The 27,848-nt window shown below is 36.7% G+C and overlaps 1 protein-coding gene across 2 annotated transcripts in view; it reads left to right on the top strand.

Annotated features, from left to right (window-relative positions):
• The window catches only part of LOC145672953 (cytochrome P450 4C1-like), a 74,860-nt gene extending 48,594 nt beyond the window's left edge, over nt 1–26,266 (top strand). For both annotated transcript variants that reach the window (XM_081742205.1, XM_081742206.1), the window contains 7 exons: nt 4,276–4,402; nt 8,089–8,167; nt 9,869–9,978; nt 10,079–10,147; nt 13,947–14,115; nt 17,984–18,163; nt 26,040–26,266. In XM_081742205.1, the coding sequence (XP_081598331.1) occupies nt 4,276–4,402; nt 8,089–8,167; nt 9,869–9,978; nt 10,079–10,147; nt 13,947–14,115; nt 17,984–18,163; nt 26,040–26,212 (907 nt within the window). In that variant the 3' untranslated portion in view covers nt 26,213–26,266. The remainder of the gene's footprint in view (nt 1–4,275; nt 4,403–8,088; nt 8,168–9,868; nt 9,979–10,078; nt 10,148–13,946; nt 14,116–17,983; nt 18,164–26,039) is intronic.
• The last annotated feature ends 1,582 nt before the right edge of the window (nt 26,267–27,848 follow it).

Here is a 27,848-nt window from a genome sequence, read left to right as displayed (position 1 = left end):
ATATCGGTAATTTTAATCAAATTTGCATCTCTCGAGGATGTTTGTCAAAGTCCCTCTCTTATCTGTCTGTTAAAGCGACTTAGCTGTTTCCCACATTCTGATTACCACTGTTGAGTGAATCATTGTCTTTTTCTTTATATCCATCTCTGGAACAGCCTTAAGCTAATAAATAAACACCCGGCGAAAACATGAAATGAAATAATAGCTTCCCACGTTATGACCTTTGGGCTAAGGAAGAAGATGATTATGGCAAGTGAATGATGATGGAAACATTGGTAGAATGAGAAAGTGGGAGGAAACGGGTGTATTTCAAGAAAACTCACACACACGATGTGGTCCACCACCAATGTACTTGGTTGAGAATGGAATCAGGGACCCCATGTATCACAGGTAAGGGTTCTACCACCGCCCCACCGTAACCCCTAAAAATACCCAGACGGAATACTTTACTCGATGTAATCCGGAAACTGATTCAGCTCTTAATTTACACAGTAGGTGACTGACTTATATAGTCTCGGTGTTAAAGCGCGACGTTAAACTGGAATTAACCAATCAATTGATAAGGAAATACATACACTAACTTTAATAATATACTTTTAACCTAGCCATTGATTTAAAATATGCACCTTAAAGCACAGCTAAAGGATAGGAACATCTGAATCCAAAGTCTACCAACCCGTTAATGCACAATAAATAATATTTAATAAGTTAAGAGATTCGTAAAGAAAAAGAAAAGAAAAAGAAAAAAGAAAAAGAAAAAAAGAAAAGAGAAAAGAGAGAAAGGTAAAAGTAATAGGACTCACTCGGGACAGTAATGCTCCCGGAAATAGGAACAAAATACTCGGTTCTGATTGATTGGTGTTATCTGTTTCTTGGTACGTACCTTATAATACAGCCAATGGCGAAGCGTACTATGAGGCTCTGACGTCGGGCCTACCCTGTTTTCTACTATATATTTTCTTTATCTTTGATTTCCTATAAAATAAAGTCAACACTTCAAACTTGTGTTTTTTTCGGTAAAAAAAATAGTAGCTTGGAAACACTTGGAGACCCTTCAGGCTTCCATTCAGGCTTCAGCCGTCACTTCGACTGGCACTAATTATTAGAAAAACTCTGGGGAGACAATCATTCTTGTCAATCCCACAGATTCACCTACCCGGCTATCACTTTAGCCAGCGGAAGGCATAGGGATACTGCTGAGGCAGCTTGAGAGTACCGAAACCAGAGAGTTCAGTTTAAGCTCTGATGAAATGAGCTGAGCTGAGCTGAGCTGATTCTTGACGAGTGTTAGCGAGAAGTTTCGGGCGTTAGCCCATGGCTTCTGTCTGTGTTGTTACTTGTCGTTGTTTTAGTGAACGTATGTCATTGGAGGGATCGCAACTGTCGCTGATCCCTTTTCCTCTTCATGGCTCTGATTTCAATGTGGCTTGGGCATTCTGTGCCTTCTCCGGGGTGGTTCTCTTGTTCCAAGGGAAGCGATGGTTGGATCTCCTAAAGTGCGGTTGATGTCCAGAACTTCATGGAGCGCAGGTGGCGGAGTTCTTCTAGGAGAGGAATCTCCAGGTCCTCGTGGATTTGTGAGATACGGGTGTCCATTGAATGTCCCGTTATGGCTCTGGCTGCTCTGTTTTGGACCACCTGGAGGTGACGTAGGTGACTTTTGAAGGTGTGTTCCCATGCTGGATAGGCATACATGAGTATGGGGAGGATGTACATTTGGTATACGTGAGGAGGATGAGGAGAAGGGCTCGCAATCGTTCGGTTCCTTTCTTGACTGTTGCCTCCAGATGGCCATGCCTTTGATGTCGGTCCAGTATTACTCCTAGGTACTTCGCCTGTAGTTCTACTGGAACTCGTGTTCCATGGACTGTGAAGTTATATACTCTTGCTGTTCTGTTCTTGGTGAAGTCCACCAATGCTGATTTTCCTGCGTTTACCTGGATCTTCCATGTATTGGTCCACTGCTCAAATAGTTCGATGTGACGTTGCAGATAAAGTTGTGCGAATCGGAAGTTGTGATGGCTTGCAAAAATGGCAGTGCATTAATAATTACATGGCAAGTCTTCAAAATTCAGAAAGATTGCTGGATGCTTATCCCAACACTATTCACGAACTGTCAAATCGCAACTTTAAAAAAAAAATGTAATAAATTTAGTGAACACGAGCCATGGCAACAATTGCAAAGTGCCAGTTGGAATCTTAAAACATGCTGTGAAATTTAGGAATGTTGCCAATTTGAAAGATTGAATAATGGACGTTTGGTGCACATCAGAAGCAATCTTAAATTCATACTGGTTAACTATAGAACAAAAATAAGCATACTATTGGCTTTTGGGGAAAATTTACTATTAAAATGACGTGTCACATACAATGGTTTTCATTTTTCAAAACTTCACTTTAATTCAAAATGACGGATTTCAAGATGGCTGTGTCAAGGATACCCTTTCCGTATCACTTCCCGCTAGACATAATATGTATTACCGAAGCTTTTATCCACTTATTATCATTAATACGCGGGTTAGAAGCGGAGGTAAGGGACTTACGCACAAAGTAAATATAAACAATTAATATGCTTGTAACTTTTCCCCAAATGGACGTATCTTAAAACTAACTTCACCGTTGTCTTCCTGATTAAATTCTAGCCGGAAATTATGTGTCATATTACCCTATTCCCATTTAGAAAACTTGACCTTAATTCAAAATGGCGGATTTCAAGATGGCTGTCGTCAAGGTCATACGTACCATACGACTTCCCCTAAGTCTTATATGTATCTACATTGTTATTCTTTCATTAGAACTCCGTTTACAAAGGGTAGTAAGGACTTCTGCAGTAATCTCTAATAACTACATCACAACTCTTAAAAATTATAGAAAGATAGAAAACATGCACTATGGCAAAAGTTTCTGTCATCACAAATAATGAATACATGTCCTCTATCAGCAAAAAAAAAAAAAAAAAAAAAAAAAAAAACATTGAAATCGGAGCCGGTCAATTGGGTGATGTGCCTTGTTAGATTCAAACCCGCCCAAGAATTTTTTTTTTTTAATTTTCATAACACTTTTTCCATTAAAACGATGAAAATAATACTAAAAAAAAGGATTTACTTACCTTTGTGCAGATAAGTAGTAGCAGAAGGAGTAGAAGTAGTAGTAGTAGTAATAACAGGTTAGAAGCCCCTCAAGGGCTCGTTTTGTTCCACCTTGACCCCTATTATATAAATTTTGTGATCAACTTAAAAGAACTGGATAGGGCAGCGCGCGAAAAAAAATAGTTACTTTCGGGAGTTTTACCCTCTTGAGCGGGTCGTAAAATAACTGGATTGAAAGAAAGAAAAACGTGTTTGAATTCTTACATTCTGAAGAAAATGATACAATCCTTCCTGTTGATTTATTGATGAAGGTAGAAACGATGAAGAAAATTTTGTTTAATGGACACGTTCAGTGGATTTACTTCACATCCTGCTAAAGATAGTTTGATACTCTATGTGACTACACTTTACATATTGTGTTTCAAATTATTTATTAACTTAAATAGAAATTTAAAACAAAAAATGCATGACATTCTGAAGAGACATTCAGTAGTTATTGCTAATATGCTATCAGATATAACGATAACATTAATAAATATGTATATGTTGATGTGGACAACAGTCCGTATCGTATGATATTTTTCTTCATGGTCAGACATGAACATTTAACTTGTTAAGTTTTATGGCCAGACATGTATATACATGTTTTTCTACACAGTTCTGATATAATACGTAATGAAGCCATTAATATTAGATGTATTTTCATTTATAAAGAAGTAATTTTGGGAAAAATAAAAAAGGTAAATAAAGAAAATATTAGGAAAATACATCAGTTTAAATATATTCTATTTTGTGTTTTATCACTGAAACATTTATTGAGTACACCACGTTTCTATTAGTTCCTCAACAGGGGCGTCATTTCAGACTTCGCTTGGAGGGGGCAAGAGCACCACAGACGTAGGACTTTCACGTTTTGTACTAGTATATTAGTAAACAATCTATTAATGTTTATGTATTTTTTAAACTCTTGGGGGGGCAATTGCCCCCTCCTGCCCTCCCTAAATGACGCCCCTGTTCCTCAAATTAGAATATAACGAAGTTAGGGCTAATATATAGCCTAGGTGTTATGCATACACAAGGAAGTTACTACCAAACATTAAGTAAATTAAATATTTAATGGTAGAAGAGTTCCCTGAAGCATCTTTCTAGACATATTAATTATTAAAGTTAACATTCGTCATTACAGAGCTAGCGAGATCATCTTATACCGTATATTCCGGCCCTGGCTACATCCAAATTTTATATTTAAGCTTACTTCAAGAGGACGCCGTCTCGAGAAATGTATTAAGGTTTTGCATGAGTTTTCCACAAAAGTAAGTGTCTTGCCTTAGATATTAGACCTATCATTTATTTTCAAGCTTTTGTTTTGTATTATTATATTTAAGTAGGCTTATAACATCGTTATATATTTATAAGATTTGCGAACATCAAGTGGACAGAGTTTCCTAGAAGTCGAAATATGAAGTACGATACATGGATTGTTCCCAGAAAACGGGGATATCCATTAATCTTATAATAAGGACATCAGGGGCGGATCCAGGACGGACTTCTGGGGGGCAGTGGGTTTTAATATTGCTACTTAGAGCTCCAAACTCTGGAATGGGTTTTATTTATATATATAAAATAAAAAAGTTTCCTCTTCTTGGGGGTGGGGCGATTGCCCCCTGGATCCGCCACTGAAGGATATGCTATTGAATATCATGCAGTAAGTAAGATTATTTAAGATAGACAGGAGACACATGTGAAACAATACGTGTTATGTGGTAGCAACACAGAATCATGAGACATTATACACAATTCAAGTAGCAACATAAACATTATACATTATTCACAATTTATCAACATTTTATTCGGGGCTCTGAGAGTAATAACAACATGACTTTATATGTTTGTGATCGAATAATATTGGATACCTAATCGTTTCTGCGATGATGAACTTTAGGATATTTTAAATAAGAAAGTTTGTCTATTCTCTGCTCTTTCATTTATCTTTAGATATAATGTATTGCAGTTAAGCTATGAGTTATTTATGATTAACATATTTATGCGAGTCGTAGTCATACCAACTTTTTCTTACAAATCTAAACATGGATAATTCCTACACCAATATTTGTGAACAATCTGTTTATAGTGGAATGAATCGAGTTTCGGAGAATAATTTTAATGCGTGTAAATTATGTTTATTTGTGTCTGTTGAAATGGTCCAAGCACCATATCAATACTAGGCATTGACAAATATGAATTGAGTATATACCTTATTTTTATGTTGTATAGCGTATAATACAAGTCCTGTAGATTATTCGTCTATCACTTTAACGTTCAGGACGAAATATTTTTTAAAAAATAAATGAAATTTTTGAGTTTTACGTCCCACGATTATGCCGGTTAGGCTAAAGGAGACGGTGATGATGAAAGATGAATGAAATGGTGGAATGAAGAAAGTGGGAGGAAACGAGATAACCCTGAGAAAATCCACGAACCTGGTGTTTATTCCTCATAAAGTCCACTTAGCGCGAGCTCGGATCGAACCAAGGACCGCATGCATCAGAGGTGAACACTATACTACAGAGCTACACTAATGTTCAGGACGGATCCAAATCTGGATATGGATTCCTCCTTTTACTATAGTGTAACGTTACAATGCCACAACTTAGAGAATCGAAGTCATTTTGTTCTTCGACTATTAATGCTGAGGTCATGCATTAACCGTACTCGTGAAAAAAACAGTACGTGTGCCTGAAGGCAGGAAAGGATTCAAGGAGGTGCACCGGCGCACCTGCATCTTCCTTCGTTGTAAATGTGCACTTTCTGAAATGAGAAGCTAGCACTGAAAATAGCAACGTTTCCCAACTCTTTCTGCTGTCATGTTTCCGTTTGGGGGTTAAAAGAAAGCAAGATGTTGCAAAAGCAATAGTTAAAATCCATTTTCTGTAGATTGAAGAAAACGGATTCACTGTGCACCGGAAGCCAGGAGGAGAGAACATTATTTTTTCCTGCATATCATTTGCGATCCTCTTTTAAATACCCCTCTCCATTCTAATGATCAGCGTTGTTAGGAGTAAAGAATTGCCACATGCCACTTTAAAGAGTTTCAGTGTGATTGGTTATTTTGGTAGTTTTTGGTGCGCCTTCGTCAGAAAGTGTTGTGTCCGACCCTGTCTACAGGAATATCTACTTCTATCATGATATATATCAAAGCATGAACTTACATAACGACGTTGTGTGAGGTATAGTTGACTTCGGTATATGAAAACAAATTCAAAGACAGTATTACAAAGCAGTTTTTACAGGTAAAGGATTCTTAAGCTAATCATAAATAAGATTCGAAATATCCATAAGTTTCCTTTCACCATACTTTTGCATGACATTTTGAAGAGTAATGAACTAAAAATACAATCATGGACAGAAGTTTAATAAATGAGTTTAACGTATTCCGTGACAGTATTTCAGTATCATTGTTATAGGCACTGTCTTTATTACATACATCTGTTTATTCATTTCACCTTACAAGGAGTATTTTCTAACTGTAAAACGGATTTAAGGAAACTGAAAAGCGTGATTAGTAGATTCCCAGGAGCTGTAATTTACTCTGAAGTTGTAGCTCCTAATAATCATAAATAACAAAGTTATAGTGAAGAATTATTTGCTCAGTGACAACTCTTCATAGAAGTGACACCGGTAAAAGTTAAAATTTTATCGCCATAAACTGGAAGAAACCTATCTAACATATTAATTCTTGTATTCAAGAAATTAATACAGTAGGTACATTTTTGTTCTTGTTATCTTTTACCGATGTGACTCCTATTAAGAACCACTACTGGATTTTATGATCGTGAATTCAAATAATGGCAAACGATTTTTAGACATATCCAATTATTTCAAGTAGATGTAAGTACTTCGGTCACTTTGTAAGTATAGAAATGCACAAGTTATCCATAAACGGTTTCAATTACCAATGTTGTAAGATGTTCAGTATTGCTACCTCTGCAGAAATGTGTTTGTTTCCAAATATCACTCCTTACACATGATAACATGTCTTCATTATGGAAATAAGATAGGTATTCTCTGTATGTCTTACTTGAATATACCAGTACTTCGTGCGTACATATGATGTTTTATTATATATATATAAGTAGAAGTGAAAACAGATCTATCGGAAGGCAATTGATCCGGATTCCGGTTTATCACGGTTGATTTCTTTTTGCATTAATATAATGACCAAAATACTCATTAATGTCCAGGGGACTCTTTCAATTCAGTCTTTCTGCTCTCATTTTTCACAGGATACTTTACGGTCGATGACGTCACGTGGAGATATCGACAAGGATATTATAAAATAAAGGATCTGTACATATCACAAAATCGTGAAGTCATACGTAACCTATGATTGGTGATTTTCTTACCTCTGAAAGGTTATTCCGGGTAATTTCTTCTCACTCCTTTTTGTACACCCATACATACAGCATGTAACCATTGTATAATATGAATCTGAAGCAACTATTAAAATAAAATAAAAAAAAAATGACAGACACACTACATGTCAACATATGAAGATCGCAATGTCTCGAGCCAATATACATGGCGGAAACGAGGGTAACCAATCAGACGTGCTAATGCTAGGTAGTTTTTTTTGGGGGGGGGCTTCATTCAGTTAATAGGATGATGATACATATGGGCAGATCCTCTTTTATAACATCGTTGGTAATCGTGAAGTATCGTTCAAGGGAACAAGTGAAATACTGCATATGCAATTACTCCAGTTGGTATATCGTTTTAAGATGGGCAAAAGCCCCTCCACATGACGTCACGGACAGGAAGCCAATCAAAACGCTAAACGCGAACTGGGGCTACCCTGTTATTTTATATATACACTGTATCTTGTTAATGTCCGCTGATATCCTAATATTTATATTCAAAACTGTGATAAACATAACAAACATCCTTTGTGTTAAGGAAAATTTTTCAGCAAGTATTATCGCCAGCCATTTTTTTATTTCAGGTAATTAGAGAAAGAAAGGAACAAATTAGAAAATCTAATGAACAAGAGAATAACGACAAAAAAGAATGGGAAGATTTAGGTAAATACAATGTTTTTATTTTTAATTAAACTTTTATTTTTCAGAAAATGTATTAAGTTTCTCGTAGCAATGGTTTCGTATAGCCATATGGCTAGCTTGAATATCTTTGGTGAGTATTGTCCCGGGTTAATATTCTGGTAGATGCATAGAACAGGAGCGTCATTTCAGATTTTGATTGAGGAGGCAAGACCCCTTGATATAAGTAAAATTTCGCGTTTTATACAGTGGTGCCCCCCCCCTCATGTCCATGACGCACCCCCCCAATTGCCTATCTGTAGGTGTTCTTCCATAAAAAAAAACTTTTCGATTAATTTTTACACCCTCTCAAACATATTTATATAGATTTTTAACACCCCCAAATATTTCAATGACGCAGTTTGCGTCATAGCCCCCCCTTGTGGTCACCCCTGTTTTATATTGATTTACTACTATTCTATTGATAAAATCTACATAAATCTCAAACTCAGGGAGGCAATTGCCCCTCCCTGCCCCCTAAATGACAACCCTGGCATGGAATTTTGTGTTTATTCAGCATCGTGAAACAATTGAGGAACTACTTGTATTGAAAATTTACAAACTCTGTTGAAGAAAGTCAGTGATCACATATCACTAAAAGCCCCCTGGCCATGCGTAGCCCTGCATAGACTGTAACTGGAGAATTTTATGTTAGCAGCCTATACTAAAAAGCAATTAAGAAGTTAAATATGTTGTTAGAAACAAGAAACAGTGTCACATGTACACTACGTGAAGGAATTTTGGTCTGTATGCCGTGATGTTTTCTTAATTAATATTGAAACCGGAAGTGGAGTAGATTTCTACTACTTCCGGTTTTAGTAGAGAGAATTGGCTGAAGATAGATTATATTCTTGGGGTACTTAAGTCATTTCAGAAAACTGCTTCTCAATATCTGTTACCGGTTTTAATTTATAGTGAGCAACGTTAAAACCGGAAGTGGTTGATTTCTACCACTTCCGGTTTGAATATAGGGCTAAGAGAGAGGCTGATACTTATTCTTATCATGCTAAATCGATTCTAAGGGACCGCTTTGCACTACCCATTACCGTTTTCATTCTATAGCGGTCAATAGTAAAAACAAAACTACTTGCTAACTTTTATCGGGTATGCTCTATTTAATCAATATTATAACTAGAAGTGGAATCTTTGTTGACAAATGTTCGAAACAGGGCTGCCCAGAGTTCTAATACTACACATAATGTTTCCAATGGCTTATATTGTATACCTTTCTCAGGCTTGTGTGGAACACTGAATCCGAGTGATAGGGTACTCACAGTTCACCTGTGATGCTAGGGATCTTTAAACATCCTCGGTTTTCGATCCCATCCCAAGTAAGTTTGTGGTGGACAACATCATGTCCGTGTGCTTTCTCGAGGTTTCATATCTCCTACCACATTTTCGTTCATTAATTAGCCGTGTATCCAACCTAAAGGGCTGAACCATTGGAAGCAAAATTAGATATTCAATTTCATATAAGCTTGGTCCTGAAAAGGGCCTTTAAAAGTCCAGTCAATCAATCAACACGGGTGAACTTTAAAGTATCATCCATTAACATTTTCTGACGAAGGTAGAACATAGACACTCCATTGTGGTAAGCATAGAGATAGTGTATATATAATATGTAACATTATAGATTAAAATAGATAATAAACTTCAATTTTATTAACAAAAGTCTATTTGTTATAGGAATAAGAAAAAAGAAAGCCTTTCTTGATCTTCTAATTGAAGCTTCAGTAGGTGAAGGAAAGCTCACTGATGAAGAATTGCGAGAAGAAGTGGATACATTCATGTTTGAAGTAAGTGCATTTTATACAAGTACCATACAACTATATACGCATGCAATTAGCTTAAAGAAATTCCAAGTTATTAATACACTCTTTATTTTATCTCTTTCAGGGACATGATACTACCTCAGTTGGAATTTCCTGGGCACTTTTCTTATTGGCATGTAATCCTCAAATTCAGGTAATTTTCTTTCTACAAAGGGCGTTCGAAGCGTTTTGCACAATGGGCTATAACTTTTTTTTTAATAGTTGCACCAGGACCATTAAATTTTGTATGCATGTACTTGTGTTCTTCATGCTGAGATAATTTTTTAAAAAAATTGCTTACTCTATCTAGAGATACGCCCACAATGGAGAAGGAAGTAGACAGCTGCACTCACCAACGGTCGACCATTCAGTGCCTATACAAGACCTGCCTTTATTCAGTTACATCCATTCGACACAAATTGCTTCGTGTATATGGAGTGAAATATTCGGCCGCAACAATATGCAGTAATGGGTATATGGGTTCCACAGTCGTGATATCAGTCTGCTGGATGAATACGGTACGGCAGAGCATCAACTGTAGTGAACAACGTTAACGAAAACCACATGGCAGCTTGTTGAAGCGACTGGTTATCTGTGAATAGTATTCTAACATTAATGCAGTCTTTAGGTTACAGAAAACGTTGTACCCATTGGATAACACACATGTTCATAAGTCAACAAAAACAAATCCACTTTAACCAATCACAGACAGCAGAAAGTCAGAAGTCTGGGATGGGATGTGGTTTCTCAACCTCCTTATAGTCCAGACCTGGAACGTCCAATTTCTTTCGGTTTTGATATCTAAAGGGTCATTTTCATAGTAGAGAGTTTGCCAGTGATCAGGAACTCACTGTGCTCAGTGATAGAGCGTTCACCTCTGGTGCTTGGGGTCCTGGGTTCGATCCCAGCCCCCGCCAAGTGAACTTTGTGATGGACCAACACCGTGTGCGTGGGTTTTCTCGGGGTTCTCCCGTTTCCTCCCACTTTCTTCATTCCACCACTTCATTCATTACTCACCATCACCGTCTCCTTTAGCCTAACTGGCATAATCGTGGGACGTAAAACTCAAAGATTTCATTTCATTTGATTTCAATAACTCACTGTATGTGTGAAACAGTAGAGTAATAGTCAGTATCCGGGATTTTACCAAAGTGTATTTACGGGCATCGAAAGAACAGTGGGCTAAATGTTTCACAGCAGATGGAGGATGCATTGAGTAACATGTGTATGTATATAAAAACACAAGTTGGCTCTAGTGCAATTATTAAAAATGTTATGGCTCATTGTGTAAATCTTCTTGACTGCTCTTTGTACAAAAGTTTAAATTGTGCTCTTGAGAGTCAAAGACGTTTAAATCATAATTTTATAGAAGAACAAATGAAAAAAAAAAATGGTACTGGATCATTGACGGAATTATTCCAAGGTATTATGCAACCAGCATAGTGAGAATGGGAAAAATACATTAGCAAAATTTACAGATTTGCTTAATGGGTAAGAAAATATCTTTCTCATAAATACTCATTTTACACTTAATTCATTGCTGTCACACTGGTTTCACTTTCATTTGCAATCATTCTCATATTGCTTTCACAATTTCACTTTTTTTTTTTAGATCGATCTCACAAACAAATCGCCCCTTGCTTTTGTTTTTACGTCGGTCTCATATCATTGCAACATACAACACCACCCTCACTCTCTCATGATCCCATGCATTTTACAACTATGTTTCGCCCTTATCATCGATTCGATATCATAGGTCTCACTTCCGCTCTATAAAGGAGCCCATAGACGATCCACGGTTTGTGCAAACATCATGTTTGTGCAAACCTCGGCCATACACGGTTCAACTATTTGCACAAACTTCAGTTCAATTTTGAGTTCGATCGCATAAACATATCCACTGAAGCAGTTTGTTTAGCGATAGTAATTGCTTGTGTTTTGGAAGCGGAAAGACCCTCGAAACCAAAAAGGAAGAAGAGGGTGTGGATGAAAGAGTGGTTCAAGAAACGGTCTAGTTTAGTTATCAAAATATAATAGCCGAGCTTGAGATAAGTTCGACTGTGGACTTATTTACGAATGGATTCAACTATATTTGGTGAAATATTGAAAATGGTTATACCTCTTATTCGAAAACAGGATACAAATATGAGAGATGCGATATCTCCCGAGCAGAGGTTCTTTGACACTTTGTGTTATCTTGCGTGCGGAAACACGTACGATGACTAAAATTTGAAACAGCCATTGCACCCCAGATGCTTGGACAAATTATTATAGAAACATGTGAGACCGCATTTTGCAGATTCCTGTTTTTATAATCTTCACTCTTTACCTTCCACAGTTCAGGTAAATTTCGACAAAGTTCAATAAATTTCCGCCAGAATTCTTGAATCCTATTCATTGACGCCACAGCCCAAGAAATAAGCGTTTGTACATTAAGCCTCCTACTTGTAAATAAACTTCGTGTTTGCACAAACATGCCCATACACGGTCCACATGCCTGTGCAAATATCATGTTTGTGTAAACAATTTTCGAACGAGTTCGATGTGAAAAATGTTTGCACAAACGTTTGCGCAAACAGTTCATACAGCACCATACACGGTCAAACTGTTTGCAGAAACAGCCTTGTTTCCACAAAAAGTGGACCGTGTATTGGTCCTATAACATTGATTTCACAAACTCACTCATTATTGCGTTTGTCTCTCATTCTCACAAAGTTTATTCTCGCTCGTTCTCAACGTATCAAGTTTCCAATCTTTCTCTTGCTAATATCAATCTAACAGCAAAACTTCCATTTATTTCACATGCATGTCGATCTCATCACATAACTCTGACTCACTCTCATTCTTATGTAGCTGATATCCCTATTATGCAATTACTCTTATTTCAATCTCACAATCTCATTGTCATTCCGTTTCATACTTACATCAATTCTACAACTTCCTTTTCACTCTCACAACCCTACTCTTACTTATTCTCTTCTCAAATTGCAGTTATGAGACTCAAATTCGAGCTTCAATTTTTATGAATTTGAACACCTACCGTATACGTGGCCAGCGCGTCAGATCTTATTGCAATGTTTACTGGATTTCTTAATTTAGCCGGCTAGCCGTAAACAAATGTAAGGGATAAAAAAGAAGGGAAAAGCAATATGTGGAAGGTATAGAATATTACAAAAATGTATCACGATTTTAAATTACAAAGTCGTTGAATCTGTACAGAGTATCTCAGAAGTCCCCTGCCATAGGGTAACTCTATTATTATCAGAGTTACGACAAAATGTAAGAAGTGAAACCGTCTCCAAATATGATGTTTTCAGTCTAAAATGAAGGATTAAAAAAAATCGGATGAACTGTTTGGCCTATACACTCTTTATGCTCTCAATGTTAAATGAAAATGCAATGTTGCCATTTACCTGCACCCACAACATAAGTAAATGAAGTTACTGTCTTTTACGCTAACGCGTCGATGGCCAGCCCTAATTTCAAACAGTAACTTGATTCACTTATGTTGTGGGTCCAAGTAAATGGCAACCAGGGGAGGATCCAGGGAGGGTCGATTGTCCCCCAGAAGAGGAATCTTTCTTATTTTATAAATAAATAAAACCCATCACAGAGTTTGGAGCTCTTAAAATTAACTCTAAGTAGCAGTATTACAACCCACCGCCCCCCCCAGAAGTCCATCCTGGATCCGCCCCTGATGGCAACGTTGCATTTTCATTTAACATTGGGTGTATAAAGAGTACACAGCCCAAACGGCTCGTCCGATATTTAAAAAAAAATCCTTCACTTTAGACTGGAAAAACATCATATTTGGAGACGGTCTTTCCTCTTACATTTTGTTGTAATTCTGATAATAACAGTTACCCCATGTCAGGGAACTTTTGAGGCACCCTATATATTTGTTATTTATGAAGTATTATTTATATTTAGTTATATGTGTAATGTATTTTCAGGCGAAGGTAATTGAGGAACTAGATAGCATTTTTGGAGACTCCGATCGTCCAGCAACAATGCAAGATCTTCAAAATATGAAGTATTTAGAACGATGTATTAAAGAAACGTTGCGAATTTATCCAAGCGTACCTCTCATCTCACGATATCTTAATGATGATTTGCAGTTAGGTATGTATTCTTTAATTCTTTGGTGGTTTCCGTAGTGAGTGTGTTAATAATGTGAAACATATTGAATGTTCTAGATGGTAACGAAGACCAGTATAAGTTTTACAGTAAAATTTCTTTATACCTTAGAAATAATGCATCTTGGAAATAAAGTTCTGTCATATCATAATAGATTAATGACTAACTGAATTAATAAGGATTCTAGGTTTAAGGTTAGTGTAAAGGGACAAGTTTTACCGATAGATGTCAGTACAGTCTTCCTATCTCTCCCATGTATTTTTAACCTTTCACGAAAATTTACAATTTCTTTTATAAATTTCAACCTAGAGACTTCAAATTTTTAGAGAAGGAACTTCATAACCTATTAAAGGGAAATATCCGTGCCGATTTTGTATTTAGAATTTTCTTCATTGTTGAAACAGTTTCATTGCTAAAGATTTTGATATCTATTTGAACAATCAAGCCATTTCAACAATGACGAAAATTCTAAATAAAAAAATCGGCACGGATTATTGCCTTCGATAGATTATGAAGTTCCTTTTCTAAAAATTTGAAGTCTGCAAGTTGAAATTTGTAGGAGAAACCGTGAATTTTTGTGAAAGGTAAAAAATACATGGGAGAGATACGAAGACTGTAGTGCCATCTATCGGCAAAACTTGTCCCTTTAAACCAACCTTAAGGATATTCTTTCAAAAGAAATTCTTAGTTTAATTTGTCACATTAATCAACTTTAAACTAAATTTAGACGAATAACAAGTACAAATTATGCATAAATGACAAATAACGGAGGATACAATTGAATTATATTGTGTATCACAAATTCATGTAAACTTGAATCAAACCAGATACCATTTACCTTGAGGGTGAACGGTCTTCAAATGAGTCACAGTGCTTTCAAAAATGTTTCTCAATTCGATTGTCAGAAAGTTAAGAATTGTTTGTTAGCATATTGTAGTGTTATCACATTTTGAAGTGTTTTGATGGCCATGTGTTTAAAACAGTTTTATTTCTTGATTAAATGAAGACCTGATGCAATAGAACACGAAACTCATAAAAGAGATGCTTCCAGAAAAAGTAACCATTTATACACTAAACTTTAAAAAGTCCCTTTTTTTTATTACCCGTGGATATTTTGAGTGTATGTGGCAAGTTGCTTTAAAATGACGAATTCAGGTAAACATACGAGACGAAGTCAAAAAGAAAAGGGATTCCTACAAGTTCTCGATAAGGATGTGGTAACACTGCTAGTATTCAGCGCTAAAGTAGTGCCGTCTGCAACACTTCTAGGCAACGTCTCACTGTTATTCCCACGTCGTTGGAGCAGTTTCGCCAAACTTGGTACTATTGTACCAAATTCAGCCCTTTTTGTCATTCATTGGCCTGTTGGTACCACGCTGGCATTTTCAGCCCCTTTTGTGAGAAAGTTGGTACAATTCTACCCAATTCAGCACCATTTAACAAATACTTGTCACTTTTTCAAAAGTGTCAGTAAGACTTTTGCTACATCTCACGTTACTCATACTGTGTGTTGGACTCGTAAAAAATGCTGTTGAACATTCATTTCTGTAACGTTACACCGCATAACGCTATGAACTTTGTGTAGAAAATTTGTAATTCGAACTATACCAGAAAACAAATGACGCCGGATGAGCACATCCGCGCCGCGCATAAAAGAGACGAGAAAGAAGCAGTGTGGTAGAAATTTTAGTCATCCTATTTGGATGTTTTTTTTTTTAATTTAATTAAAAAAAAAACACTTTCTTAATTTAAACTGTTGGAAAATTAGGGGAGTGTTATACTACTTTACCTCTGTTACTTTCATGTATTACACTCAGGGGTAAAAAAGGATCTGAAAAAGTAGGGGGATGCATGACGTCACGCCGTTCCCCGTGAATATCTTTGCCCATTGTAATTTTTTTAGAAGTGGGGAACGCCACAGAGATTTTCTGAAAGTATGTAAACGGCGTCTCCCCGAGTTCCCTGACCCTTTTACCCCCGATGGTATAAAATAATGAATTCGGCCCTTTTTGTTTCAATTTGGTACTATTTTTCAGCCCACTCCAGAGCTAGGACCAAGGATGTTATGAATAGAGGATCTGCCCATATGTATCGTCATCCTATTAAATCGATAAAGCCAAAAAAACAACCGAGCATCGGCGTGTCTGATTGGCTACTCTCGTTTCCACCATCGTCTGATTGGCTACTTTCGTTTCCGCCATGATTGTTGGTTCAAAACATTGCGATCCTATTGGAAAGAGTGAGCAGAGTAGGGGTGGCGAAACTGTGACGTATGGCTTCAAGATTTTGTTGTAAGGGCAGATCCTCTATTTTATAAGATCCTTGGCTAGGACTGTGGCAACACTGCGTTGGAGTGTAACAGACCATTAAACATGGCAGCTCCTATTCGATCTGCACAAATCAGGAAATGAGCAAGGATGTTATAAAATAGTGGATCTTCCCATACAATAAAATCGTGAAGCCATACATCACAGCTTCGCCACACGTACTCTGCCCACTCAGCGCTACTAAGAAAGCAATGTTTCGAGCCAACAATCATGGCGGAAAGGAGAGTAGCCAATCAGACGTGTCAGCTCAGACGATGCTCAGTTGTTTTTTGGCTTCATTGACTTCATATGATGAAGATATGTATGGGCAGATCCTCTATTTTATAACATCCTTGGAAATGAGAGCAGTGATTCCGTTTAGTTTGCGGAAGCTGTTAAACCTGCGGAAACTATTCGTGAACGCAAGCGCAGTATTGTGACAGCTATTTATCGCGAAACAAATCTTAAGAATGGACAGAGTGTTTCAAACAGAGAACAACAACTTTATATGATGATGAAAGACGGGCAAGGCATCGACGTCAACGACTGGGGACAATTTGAAAGTCGTTGAGGGTATGGTGATGAGAAACAGACGAATCACAGTGGACGAAATCCAAGCAATTTTCATATGTTTGGACCGATGCAGAGAATTTGCAACCGATGCACAATTCATTAATGAGGTGCAAAATTGGTTGCAAGTGCAATCGAGAAACTTTTTTTTCCGACGGAATAGAAAAAAAAAACTTGGGAAACGTTGGGAAAAGTGCGTTGAAGTGCAGGGAGATTATGTGGAAAAATAAAATGTGTTTCAGTTTTCTATCATTAGAATAAATGTACCTTTCCTCAAAAGTCCCTTACTTTTTGACTTTTCGTATTTAGGAAGACCAAACCTTTTTTGTTAGTACAGAAGAGATAGACAAAACCTTCTGGGATACTTTCTTGTTAAAAGAACAATTTCTCAATTTTTTACAAGGATATTATGTTATTTTCTTCGTTATAACCCTTATGCATTTTAAATATGCGTTTTTAGTTGTCCAGTGCATCGTTCGTTAGTAGTACGCAATTTAGTCGCCCATTTGCTGAGAAGTAAAGAAAAAGAAAAGAAAAAGAAATGAAATCTTTGAGTTTTACGGTTATGCCAAAGGAGACGGTGATGATGAGTAATGAATAAAATGCTGGAATGAAGAAAGTGGAAGGAAACGGTAGAACCCCGATGAAACCCTCGCACATGGTGTTTGTCTATCACAAAGTCCATTTGGAAGGGACTGGGATCGAACCCAGGACCCCAAGCACCAGAGGTGAACGCTCTACCACTGAGCCACCGCGGCCCCAATAAAGAATTCGTTATAAATCTTACAAACTAGCCTGTATGATCATTATGGTTTCAATCAGTTAGAAACCACTTATCCCCACCTTTTTCAAAAAATAGCAGCAATAAAAATTCATCAATCATTCTCCAAAATTAAATATTATGTTTTAGGTTTTAACATTGATCAGAACAATTCAGAAACAACAATTTTTTTAAACTATTTTTTTTCTCTTTTCAGTGAACTATTTGGTGCCTGCAGGATCAATCGTTACTCTACATATATTTGACATTCACCGAAATCCTGAGATATATCCTAACCCAGAAGAATTCAACCCTGATCATTTTCTGCCAGAAAGGGTACAAGGACGACATCCTTATGCGTACATTCCATTCAGTGCTGGACCTAGAAACTGCATAGGTAGGTAGGAATTTCGAGTAGCGGTTTGTACTTTGTTGAAATTGGACTTCAACCAAAAGATATCTAAACGCAGGTAAGGTTTCTTAATGAAAATGCTTCTATTCTTCCATTCTTTTTTTAAGATATTTTTTTCACTTGATAGTATTAAGTTCAACGAAACAGGCAACTGCGAACTAACTTTAAAGAAGGACAAGTTAGCAAGCAATAAGCACCTGTCCTTTTTTACAAAATAGACTTAACCCATAAAGTCATCGGCTTTCTAGTTGTAGCACTCACCTCAAAATATTCTGAATCATTTCAGCCAGTGGCGACGAAATTTAACTTCTCGGACGGTGCCATGAAATGGGGTCAAATTTATCTACAAGAACTGTACCAATTTGTGACAGTATCCAATACTTACTCTCCACTGCCGAAACTCACACAAGGTGTCCCTCAAGGAAGCGGCCTTGGCCCTCTCCTGTAGGGGTGTTCGATAAGGCTGAGGACCTATCGAACTTCGAGACTGAAAATTTATCGAGTTGTCATCGGTTACTCGAAACCTTTCGAGTATTTGAAATTATCGAAGTTTCGGGTATTATCGAAGTTTCGAGTATTATCAAAGTTTCGGGTATTATCGAAGTTTCGAGTATTATCGAAGTTTCGGGTATTATCGAAATTTCGAGTATTATCGAAGTTTCGGGTATTATCGAAATTTCGAGTATTATCAAAGTTTCGGGTATTATCGAAATTTCGAGTATTATCGAAGTTTCGGGTATTATCGGAATTTCGAGTATTATCGAAGTTTCGGGTATTATCGACATTTCGAGTATTATCGAAGTTTCGGGTATTATTGAAATTTCGAGTATTATCGAAGTTTCGGGTATTATCAAAAGTAGTGATGGACAGTTCGGTTCCTTCACCTCTCCAATGATTCCTTCTTGCAGCCAAACTAGTCAAACAACTTTTTTTTATCTGATAAGTTATTGCAAAGGAAAGCGAGTAGAAAGGAAAGCGTGCACAAAGGGATTGCTTTCTCGTCACCTCCCCTTCCCCCACACACAGAAAGCGTTCATTTTTCCCTAAATTTTATCTCTTGTTTGTTATTTGCTAACAGCTAGTGTATTAGTGTTGCCAGAGATACGGTCTTAAACGTACAAATATGGTACTTTGCTCTTGATACGATATAGTATACGCCCAACACCTCAACCATATTAATCACGCACGGTGTTGCTAAAATGTTATAGCAAAATTTTATTTTTAAGCCAAATGTATTATCTTCTGTCGTGTTTGCTTTCTCTTAATGGCCACTAGTTCACACATTGCCGCAATCAGATATGATGATGCTTTGGGCGCAAACTCCCCCTTTAGCCTTTCAGTAAAATAAATGTTAGTCAAATCAGTGGTGATTTCAGGGATTGTCTAGGAGGAATATTTCCCCAAAAACATACCTCTGATCATGTTCACCGTGGTTTACCAGTATTTTTGCTACTTTCACCCTCCGTGTATTCAAAATCTTCCGGGGTAGGATTACCATAATTTCTGGATATTTTTAAAAATGGTGTGTCTGTTTATTGAGAAGTTAAGAAAAGTCTAATCTTAACTTCCTAAAATGCTTATGTTCATTTTCTATACTTAAAATATATTTTTTATATTATTGTCTTAATTATTTTCCTGAGTAAAGTATTCTTGCGAAGAACACCTCATCGTTATTGATTTTTTCATAAATATCAGCACAAGACAGAATTGCAAGCCAAGCACTTGACCAAACACAGCGAAATTTCCCAGTCTTCCATTTTCCCTAAAATTTCGGGCATTAGTTAATCCCAGACAATTTTCCGGATCGGGCTTGAATCTAGGACGTATGATAAGACTACGCGGGGGAAACCTTGAAATCATCACTAAGTTTAATGAAGGTGAAAAACGGAAATAAATCTATTTCCTCGACAGTGAATATACAGTGTACCATATGTTCTATACAGTTGGTTTGTACATTATGATGAATCTACACACTAGCGGATCCAGAAGCGTCGTTTGGCGTCGTTAGATTGCTTCCTGGACGAATAATGTAGGTTTTAAAAACGTAAGAGTTTTGCATCAATTTAGAATAATGTGGTGCATTATTTATATAGAGTGTTTCAAAACAACACCGCCAACGTTTGGGTTGCCACATTACCTAATTTTAGCGGATACCACCAGATTTTCAGGTCTTATATTCGTCCCCCGCTTAATCATCTCTTAATCATGAAAAACCACCTGCTTTTTCGGATTGGAGAAAAATCTAAGACGACTTTGTTGATAAAGTGTTGTTATATTCAACGTAAACCGCTACATTTCTGTGTCAATTTCAATCGCGAATGGACAGATGATAGAAACAAGATGAACGCAAAAACTGTCAAATTATTACTACTGGTTTTGTACAATATAAAAGACGTATCATGCGTAGAACTTTATGATAAGATTTTATGCCATCGAGATTTTTTAAAGGAAGTTAAAGGGAATGAAAAATGTAAAAAATTTAGCATAATCATACACATTTTGGTTCAACCCATGAATACTAATGTATGATCTCATGGGTGCGTATTTCTTTGATAACATTCTGTCCAGTTCAACTGAACACGTCTATGTTGTTACGTAATCTATATGTTCAACTAGTCTATATATTCAGAAATGATTGCAAATTGAACCTACGGATCCTTAGCATATTGTTTAGATTAGATTCATTATTAGTATTTTTTCTTTTAAAATGTTTATACTGTATTTCATATATTGTGAAACTGTGGTATTTTCGTATGTTAGTATGATTTCAAGTAGAAATCTTTGAAAATGATCAGAAATTTTATAAGAGATGGACCAAGACTCCTAAATATGTTTTAGCTTTCTTACGATAAAAGTTTAGAAATTATTTTGTATTCCTTAGAGAGAAAACCGTATGAACAACATCTGCCATATATCGTTTGCTTTTTTTTTTTTTTTTTTTTTTTTTTGAAACTTGTCTTAGAGAAATTCTTATTAGAGATATTTTACTGTAATACTTATTTAATACTTACTTTACAATTCGAGACTCACATTTGTTGAACTTAATAAAACATTAAAGGCAAAAACTAAATTTTCTTTACTTTAGTTTTGTTAGAAAAGTACATTGGAAGTGTCACTTAACAAAGAAATCACTAATATATATATATATATATATATATATATATATATATATATATATATATATATATATATATATATATATATATAAGGATCGTCAGTATTTCTAATACACAAATTCACATCAGTACTTACGGTTTAGAACCCCCCGCTTTTCTAATTTCAAAATATGGCAACCCTATCCTGAGACCAAGATAAAACAAAAAGTATAGACCAACCTGGGTGCACAAATGCTTCCTTTTGGAGTTACAGGATGCCGAAAACATGAATAAATGAACTTTATAGGTCCATAGCTCCAATACTATAGGATCTACCGTGGTCCGGTCAAGATTTTATTTAGGAACTAGTATGTTCCCTATCCAAATATCCAAGTTTCAGAATGATCCAAATATCCCATATGACCTTTTCGCTGACATTTTCACTTCAGTAACTTGAACACACTTTCCAGTACTGTTTCAGCTTGAATTAGCAGTATAACCTTGTTTCTCATAGAGAATTTTGATTACAACCGAAGTGCACTGTAATCGTAATCGGTTTAAAAGAAAGAAACAATGATAAGTAGTCTATTGTATGCAGGACACAACAGGAGAGATAGGGTCTAATATTTCTTTCAACAACTGCAAAGCAAGTACAGTAGAGCGTCGATTATCCGAACGTCGGTCAACCGAACGACCGCTTAACCGAACTGTGTACTCGCTCGCACCTGTTACTCTCCCACCCTACCGTCCATCATCCCCCTCACTCCCAAACCAAGTTTCCCACAGTAGTCGCCGCACTGAGCCACCGCTGGCGGAACATTGCTTCTAATGGGGCCTTCATAAGGCGCTGCTGACCGGCCAAGCCGCCAGTCGCTGTGTTTCAACAATCAGCACACTTCTGTCGGTTTGGCACTGGCTGTAGAAGTACAGTACAGTACAGTTCGATTATCCGAACAAACCAGTTTTCCGAACACCCATGTCCCCCAATTACTTCGGATAATCGACGCTCTACTGTAACTGCACGACCATCTTTCTTTGAAAGGCTGTTTGCAACAATATACGAAGCAGCTAAAAGAACTCTTGAGGAAATAATGTTTTCTATTTTTCCTTAAGAAGTGATCGGAAGTTATTTTAATTTGATATGGAAATTGAATCAGAGCCATTGAAATGTAAGTCAGAGGATGTGTGTTTTTCTCCTTTCCCCTTCATCCCTTTTGTCCCTCCCTGGTTCGATCCCCGACCAAGTAAGTTTGTGGTGGACAACATCGTGTCCGTGGGTTTTCTCGACGTAGGGCCTACTCCCGTTTCCTTCCACATTCCCATTCAACCAATTATTCCATCATCATTCACTTGCCTTAATCATACTTCTCCCTTAGCCTAACAGACATAATAGTAGGTCATTAAACTGGAAGATTTCACTTCATTTTCCTTTAGTCTTCGTTCTGTCATATGTAAAGTTCTCCCTTGTGCATAGCATCATGCCATGAGGGCATGTAGGGAGTGTGCCTTCAGTCGTAGATGAATGTGGTGTTGTTGGCACCACGCTTCGGCCGCACCCGCCCCCCTCCCAGGTACACATTGAATCTGAGGTTGGTAATACCCAGAGCCGCACGGCATCTTATGCACAAAATCAAATATCGTAAAGTAACCAAGAGCAACAGATACCTGACATATGCATTTAGACCAATCCTCTTTAAAATCGGATAATTCATTCGAAAGTTATCGTAGCTTTCACACGCCTACGCCCAAAGTAAGAACAAATACTTCAATTCGGGAAAAATCCCCTTGTGGTATGGCAACCAAAACAATAGGTGTCTGGTGAAAGCAAAAGAGAGCATTTTAAAATGAGTTCCATCAAAATCGGACAATCCGTTCGAAAGTTATCGTCGGATGCCACATGCAAACAGACAGACAGGACGTCCTGTAATAGGGAGCTTCACACCCAAAATTCTCAAGGTTTGTTTCACGACAATCTCAAATACTCGAAGGCATTCGAGCGCCGGAGAGTAAATTTTGGAAACGGAAGTTTGATAAGTCTTCAGCCTTATCGACTTTCCTTACCTCTACCTATATCAGTACCTATCTCTATACAGAACTTTAAATTAAACCCTCGAAATCATATTAAAATTATTTTTCTGCCTGCCCCGTTATTGGCGCAATCGGCAAAGTGACTATTAGTAGACTAATGGTGTCTTGGATTCCAATTCCATTCAGGTGATGCATGTTTTCTCTTTCTCTCTTCTGACAGACTGCTTAAACCTTATACAGATCTGTGGGGAAAAAACTTTTCCTTCACTTCATTGCTAAAGAGAGAAGTTTTAAAATAAACACTCTGCATATATGTAATACATATTATATACAACTATGATAACCTCGAATGCATTGTTTCTTCCGAACACTCAGATAATCCCGAACTTTTCAAAATATTGATATATTTCTGTATTCGCTGCTTTCAAACAATTCGAGACTCTCGAAGAGTTCGAGTGTCTCGAAGTTGTTTAATGTTTCTTACATTTCGAGTGCCTCGAACACTTCGAGAGTCTCGATCATTTCGAGAGTCTCGATCATTTCGGGAGTCTCGATCATTTCGGGAGTCTCGATCATTTCGGGAGTCTCGAAAATTTCGGGAGTCTCGAACATTTCGGGAGTCTCGAAAGTTCGATAATTTGATAAAATTAAAATTCTGTATCGATGAAACGGTTTTGAAATTTTATCGAATTGTTATCGATTACTCGATTATCGGAACAGCCCTACTCTCCTGTTCTGTCTATACATATATGACCTTCCTCCTGTCTTACAATGTTGTTAATTTCACCGATACGCGGACGACTTTCAAATCTATATCTCAGGTCAACCCGAAAATTTGGACAATTCAATTCAACAAATGAATGAGAATTTAGATCGTATTTACCTATGGTCAAACGAAAATGGATTAACCATAAATCCACTTAAATCTGAATGCATTTGTGTCTCCTCTAAACGACTTATACAAATGCACCGTTCGAATATACCAATAGTACAGATAAATGGAACAAGTATTCCATTTTCTGAAACCATCACAAATCTCGGGATAATAATAGATCAATCTCTTGAGTGGAAACCTCACATCAACGCTGTATGTAAGAAAGCGTTCTGGTCTTTGCATTCACTCGCTAGACTTAAGAAAATTCTACCCACTGAAACAAAATTACTGCTTGTAAAATCTGCAATATTTCCTCACCTTGAATATTGTGACCACATGTGTGGATTTTCTCGGGGTTCTCCCATTTCTTCACACTTTCTTCATTCCACCATTTCATTCATTTCTCATCATCACCGTCTCCTTTAGCCTAGCCGGCATAACCGTGAGACGTAAAACTCAAAGTTTTTTTTTAATATTGTGTTGTAGCACTATCAGACTTAAATGAAGAATTAATGTACCAGTTACAACGTATCCAAAATGCCTGCATACGGTTTACTTATAATCTCAAGCGATCAAATCATTTAACTCCATACCACAGAAAGCTGAGTCTTCTGAAACTTGCTGATAGACGTCATCTGCATAGACTCACACTTCTCTTTAAGACTTTGCGCTTCCAACAACCCTTCTACTTATTAATGTTTGCAACCACTAAATGCTCATCACGATCACAGTACAAGATCAGGTGAAAATAAAGTCCTTTCTCTTCCCCTACACTCGTCGAAATATTACTCGAAATCGTACTTTGCATTCACTATCCGTGTTTCTTCCACCCAACATACGACAATCTCAAAATCAATCAATCTATTTAAGAATTCGGTTGAGCAGACCATCCATTAGTCTCTCTGGGTTTACTGATATATAACAAAAGTACTAATTTTTGTTCTTCTTACCTTTTATTTGTTTCTCGTATTCCACTAAATGTATCTGACTATATTATGTGTTTATTAGTAACTATATATATATATATATATATATATATATATATATATATATATATATATATATATATATATACAGTACAGCGTCGATTATCCGAAGTAATTAGGGGACATGGGTGTTCGGAAAACTAGTTTGTTCGGATAATCGAACTGTACTGTATTGTACTTCTACAGCCAGTGCCAAACCGACAGAAGTGTGCTGATTGTTGAAACACAGCGACTGGCGGCTTGGCCGGTCAGCAGCGCCTTATGAAGGCCCCAAGAGAAGCAATGTTCCGCCAGCGGTGGCTCAGTGCGGCGACTACTGTGGGAAACTTGGTTTGGGAGTGAGGGGGATGATGGACGGTAGGGTGGGAGAGTAACAGGTGCAAGCGAGTACACAGTTCGCTTAAGCGGTCGTTTGGTTGACTGACGTTCGGATAATCGACGCTCTACTGTATATATATATATATATATATATATATATATATATATATATATATATATATAATGTATGTGTGTGTGTGTGTGTGTGTGTGTGTGTGCTGCACGAATTCAACTGACCTTATCCGATCTAGATCAAACTTGGCATGCTGGTAGATTTTGACCTGGTATATAAGAGTGTATAGTAATAAGATGTGGAGGCAGCTTTTGGTTATGAAATCTACCAGCATAACAAGTTTAACATAGAACTTTTTTAAGTCAATTTTGGATGTAGTCTTAATGAAATTTTCGCAAAACAGTTCTAATAAAAATTGACTTAAAAATCGATGAAGTACGGTCATGTTCTGATATCAGAAAACTCGTATTAGCATTTTGATGTTTATACGACCAGAATGAAATTCTGTTTTCCTAATATGATGTGTATTTATTTCTTTACAATATAGGTCAAAAGTTTGCTCTTCTGGAAGAAAAAGCTGTTCTATCAACAGTACTAAGGCATTACACATTGGAAGCTGTAGATAAACTAGAAAATGTTGAAATTATGGGAGATTTGGTTCTTCGACCAGCCAATGGGCTTCGAATAAGAATTAAACCACATTCCAAGCAAATTACATAATATCTTCTTATGAATACTCTGGAATGAAGGAAGACACTCTTTTAAAATAAATAAGGTACGTTTAACGTTAATTTGCAATCCAAGTTAAGCAGTGACCTACGCAAAATTTCAAGAGGGCGATTCAAGCACCCAAATTCATATCATTTCAAGATACACATAACTTTGTTTTTCTTTAGTATGGTAAATATATTTTTTTAAAATAATACTTTCTTGAAGGTGAAGAGAGGTTAAAACTATAAACTATCTAAGTGAACATCAATGAATGAAAAAAATGGTTTTTAACTTAATATTTTCTCCTCTTTAATTTCACTTTTTTTTTCTCCGTCTTATAACATTTACCGAACTTTCAAGTCTACGAGCCTACTTAGTGTAAAACGCAAACAAAACTCGTCCCTGAAAGGTGTGGTTTGGTAATTACCAAAATCAATTTTTAATATTTTAAATTAAAGGTACACACTTTGTTATTAAATTCACTGACATATTATTGATGTGGTGTAACTACTTTGTACGATATTTTCTCGTACATTAAATAACTAAACCTAACCTTATCACATCAATAGATAAAATATCATTATCAAGGTAGCAAAATAACAAATAAACATATTTACAAAAAAATAATCTGAAATCTACATGAGAATGAAGAAAATTACCATTTAATATTTACAAAATGTAAGAGTGATGTATAAAAGACATCAGGAGAGAATGAGTAACAATGAAATACGTTTTTAATATTGATTTGAAACTAGTTCGTGAGACTGCTAGCTTCTGTTTTGGTGAAAGACTCAAGAAATAGTTAATGCCTAAATTTAAAATATATACCGTTCAGACGACATACCATTTCTTTGCTGCCTCATAAAATTGGCACGGAAAATAAAATTTAATGTCTTTGATTGTTAGAGCCTTTCCATCTCAACTTTGCCCCTTTTGGCGCTACTGTCGATGTGTGTTTTCCCATACCTCCATCAAAAGAGGAGGGAGAAGTTGTTGCGGCCAAGATCTTTCAATTGTTGGATGTGGAAGCGTTGCCACAATGAATTATTTCACAGGCTTCGCTGTCCTCTATCTTGTTAGCCATTTTAAGTAGCCTACGATCTTCACTCGTCAAGACCAAACGACTGAATGACAAATTGGCAACACAGCTGAGGTCATTCACTTCTTTTCCGTATGCAAAGGGAGGGTTTCCTTCTTCCGAGGGTTGCTGGGGTGGGGCCGAAGTATGTCTCGCATATTTTCCGAGGGCACACCTGAGATAGACAGACTCTAGCAGCAAAACAATATTTAATCATAGTTTGCGTAATTTTGTACTATGGTCTGTAATAAACAAACAAAGGCACTGCAGGTGTTTCTTTGGAGCAGGGGGTAGAATTTTCCGTTTGGTACCTAAATGAAAAAACAGTTGAATAATTCAGCGTTTTCAATTAAATGAAAATTTCGTGTTTCAAGGGAAATCTACGTTTAAATTTCATGACAAAACTAAAAATAAGAAGTTTTTAAATAAAAGCAGCATTTCACGGTAATTTAACACATTGACTGCCATGTATATAGAATTGATACACAAAGTGACTTCGCTGACAGGCCATGTGCATAAAATTGATACACATATTTCATAGAATATTGTATACTTGAAAAAAAGTAT

Source organism: Thermobia domestica, chromosome 16 (assembly GCF_964235325.1).
Source record: "Thermobia domestica chromosome 16, izTheDome1.hap1.1, whole genome shotgun sequence".
Lineage (NCBI taxonomy): Eukaryota > Metazoa > Arthropoda > Insecta > Zygentoma > Lepismatidae > Thermobia > Thermobia domestica.
Note: the sequence above shows the minus strand (reverse complement) of the source record. Positions and strands in the feature narration are given on the sequence as shown.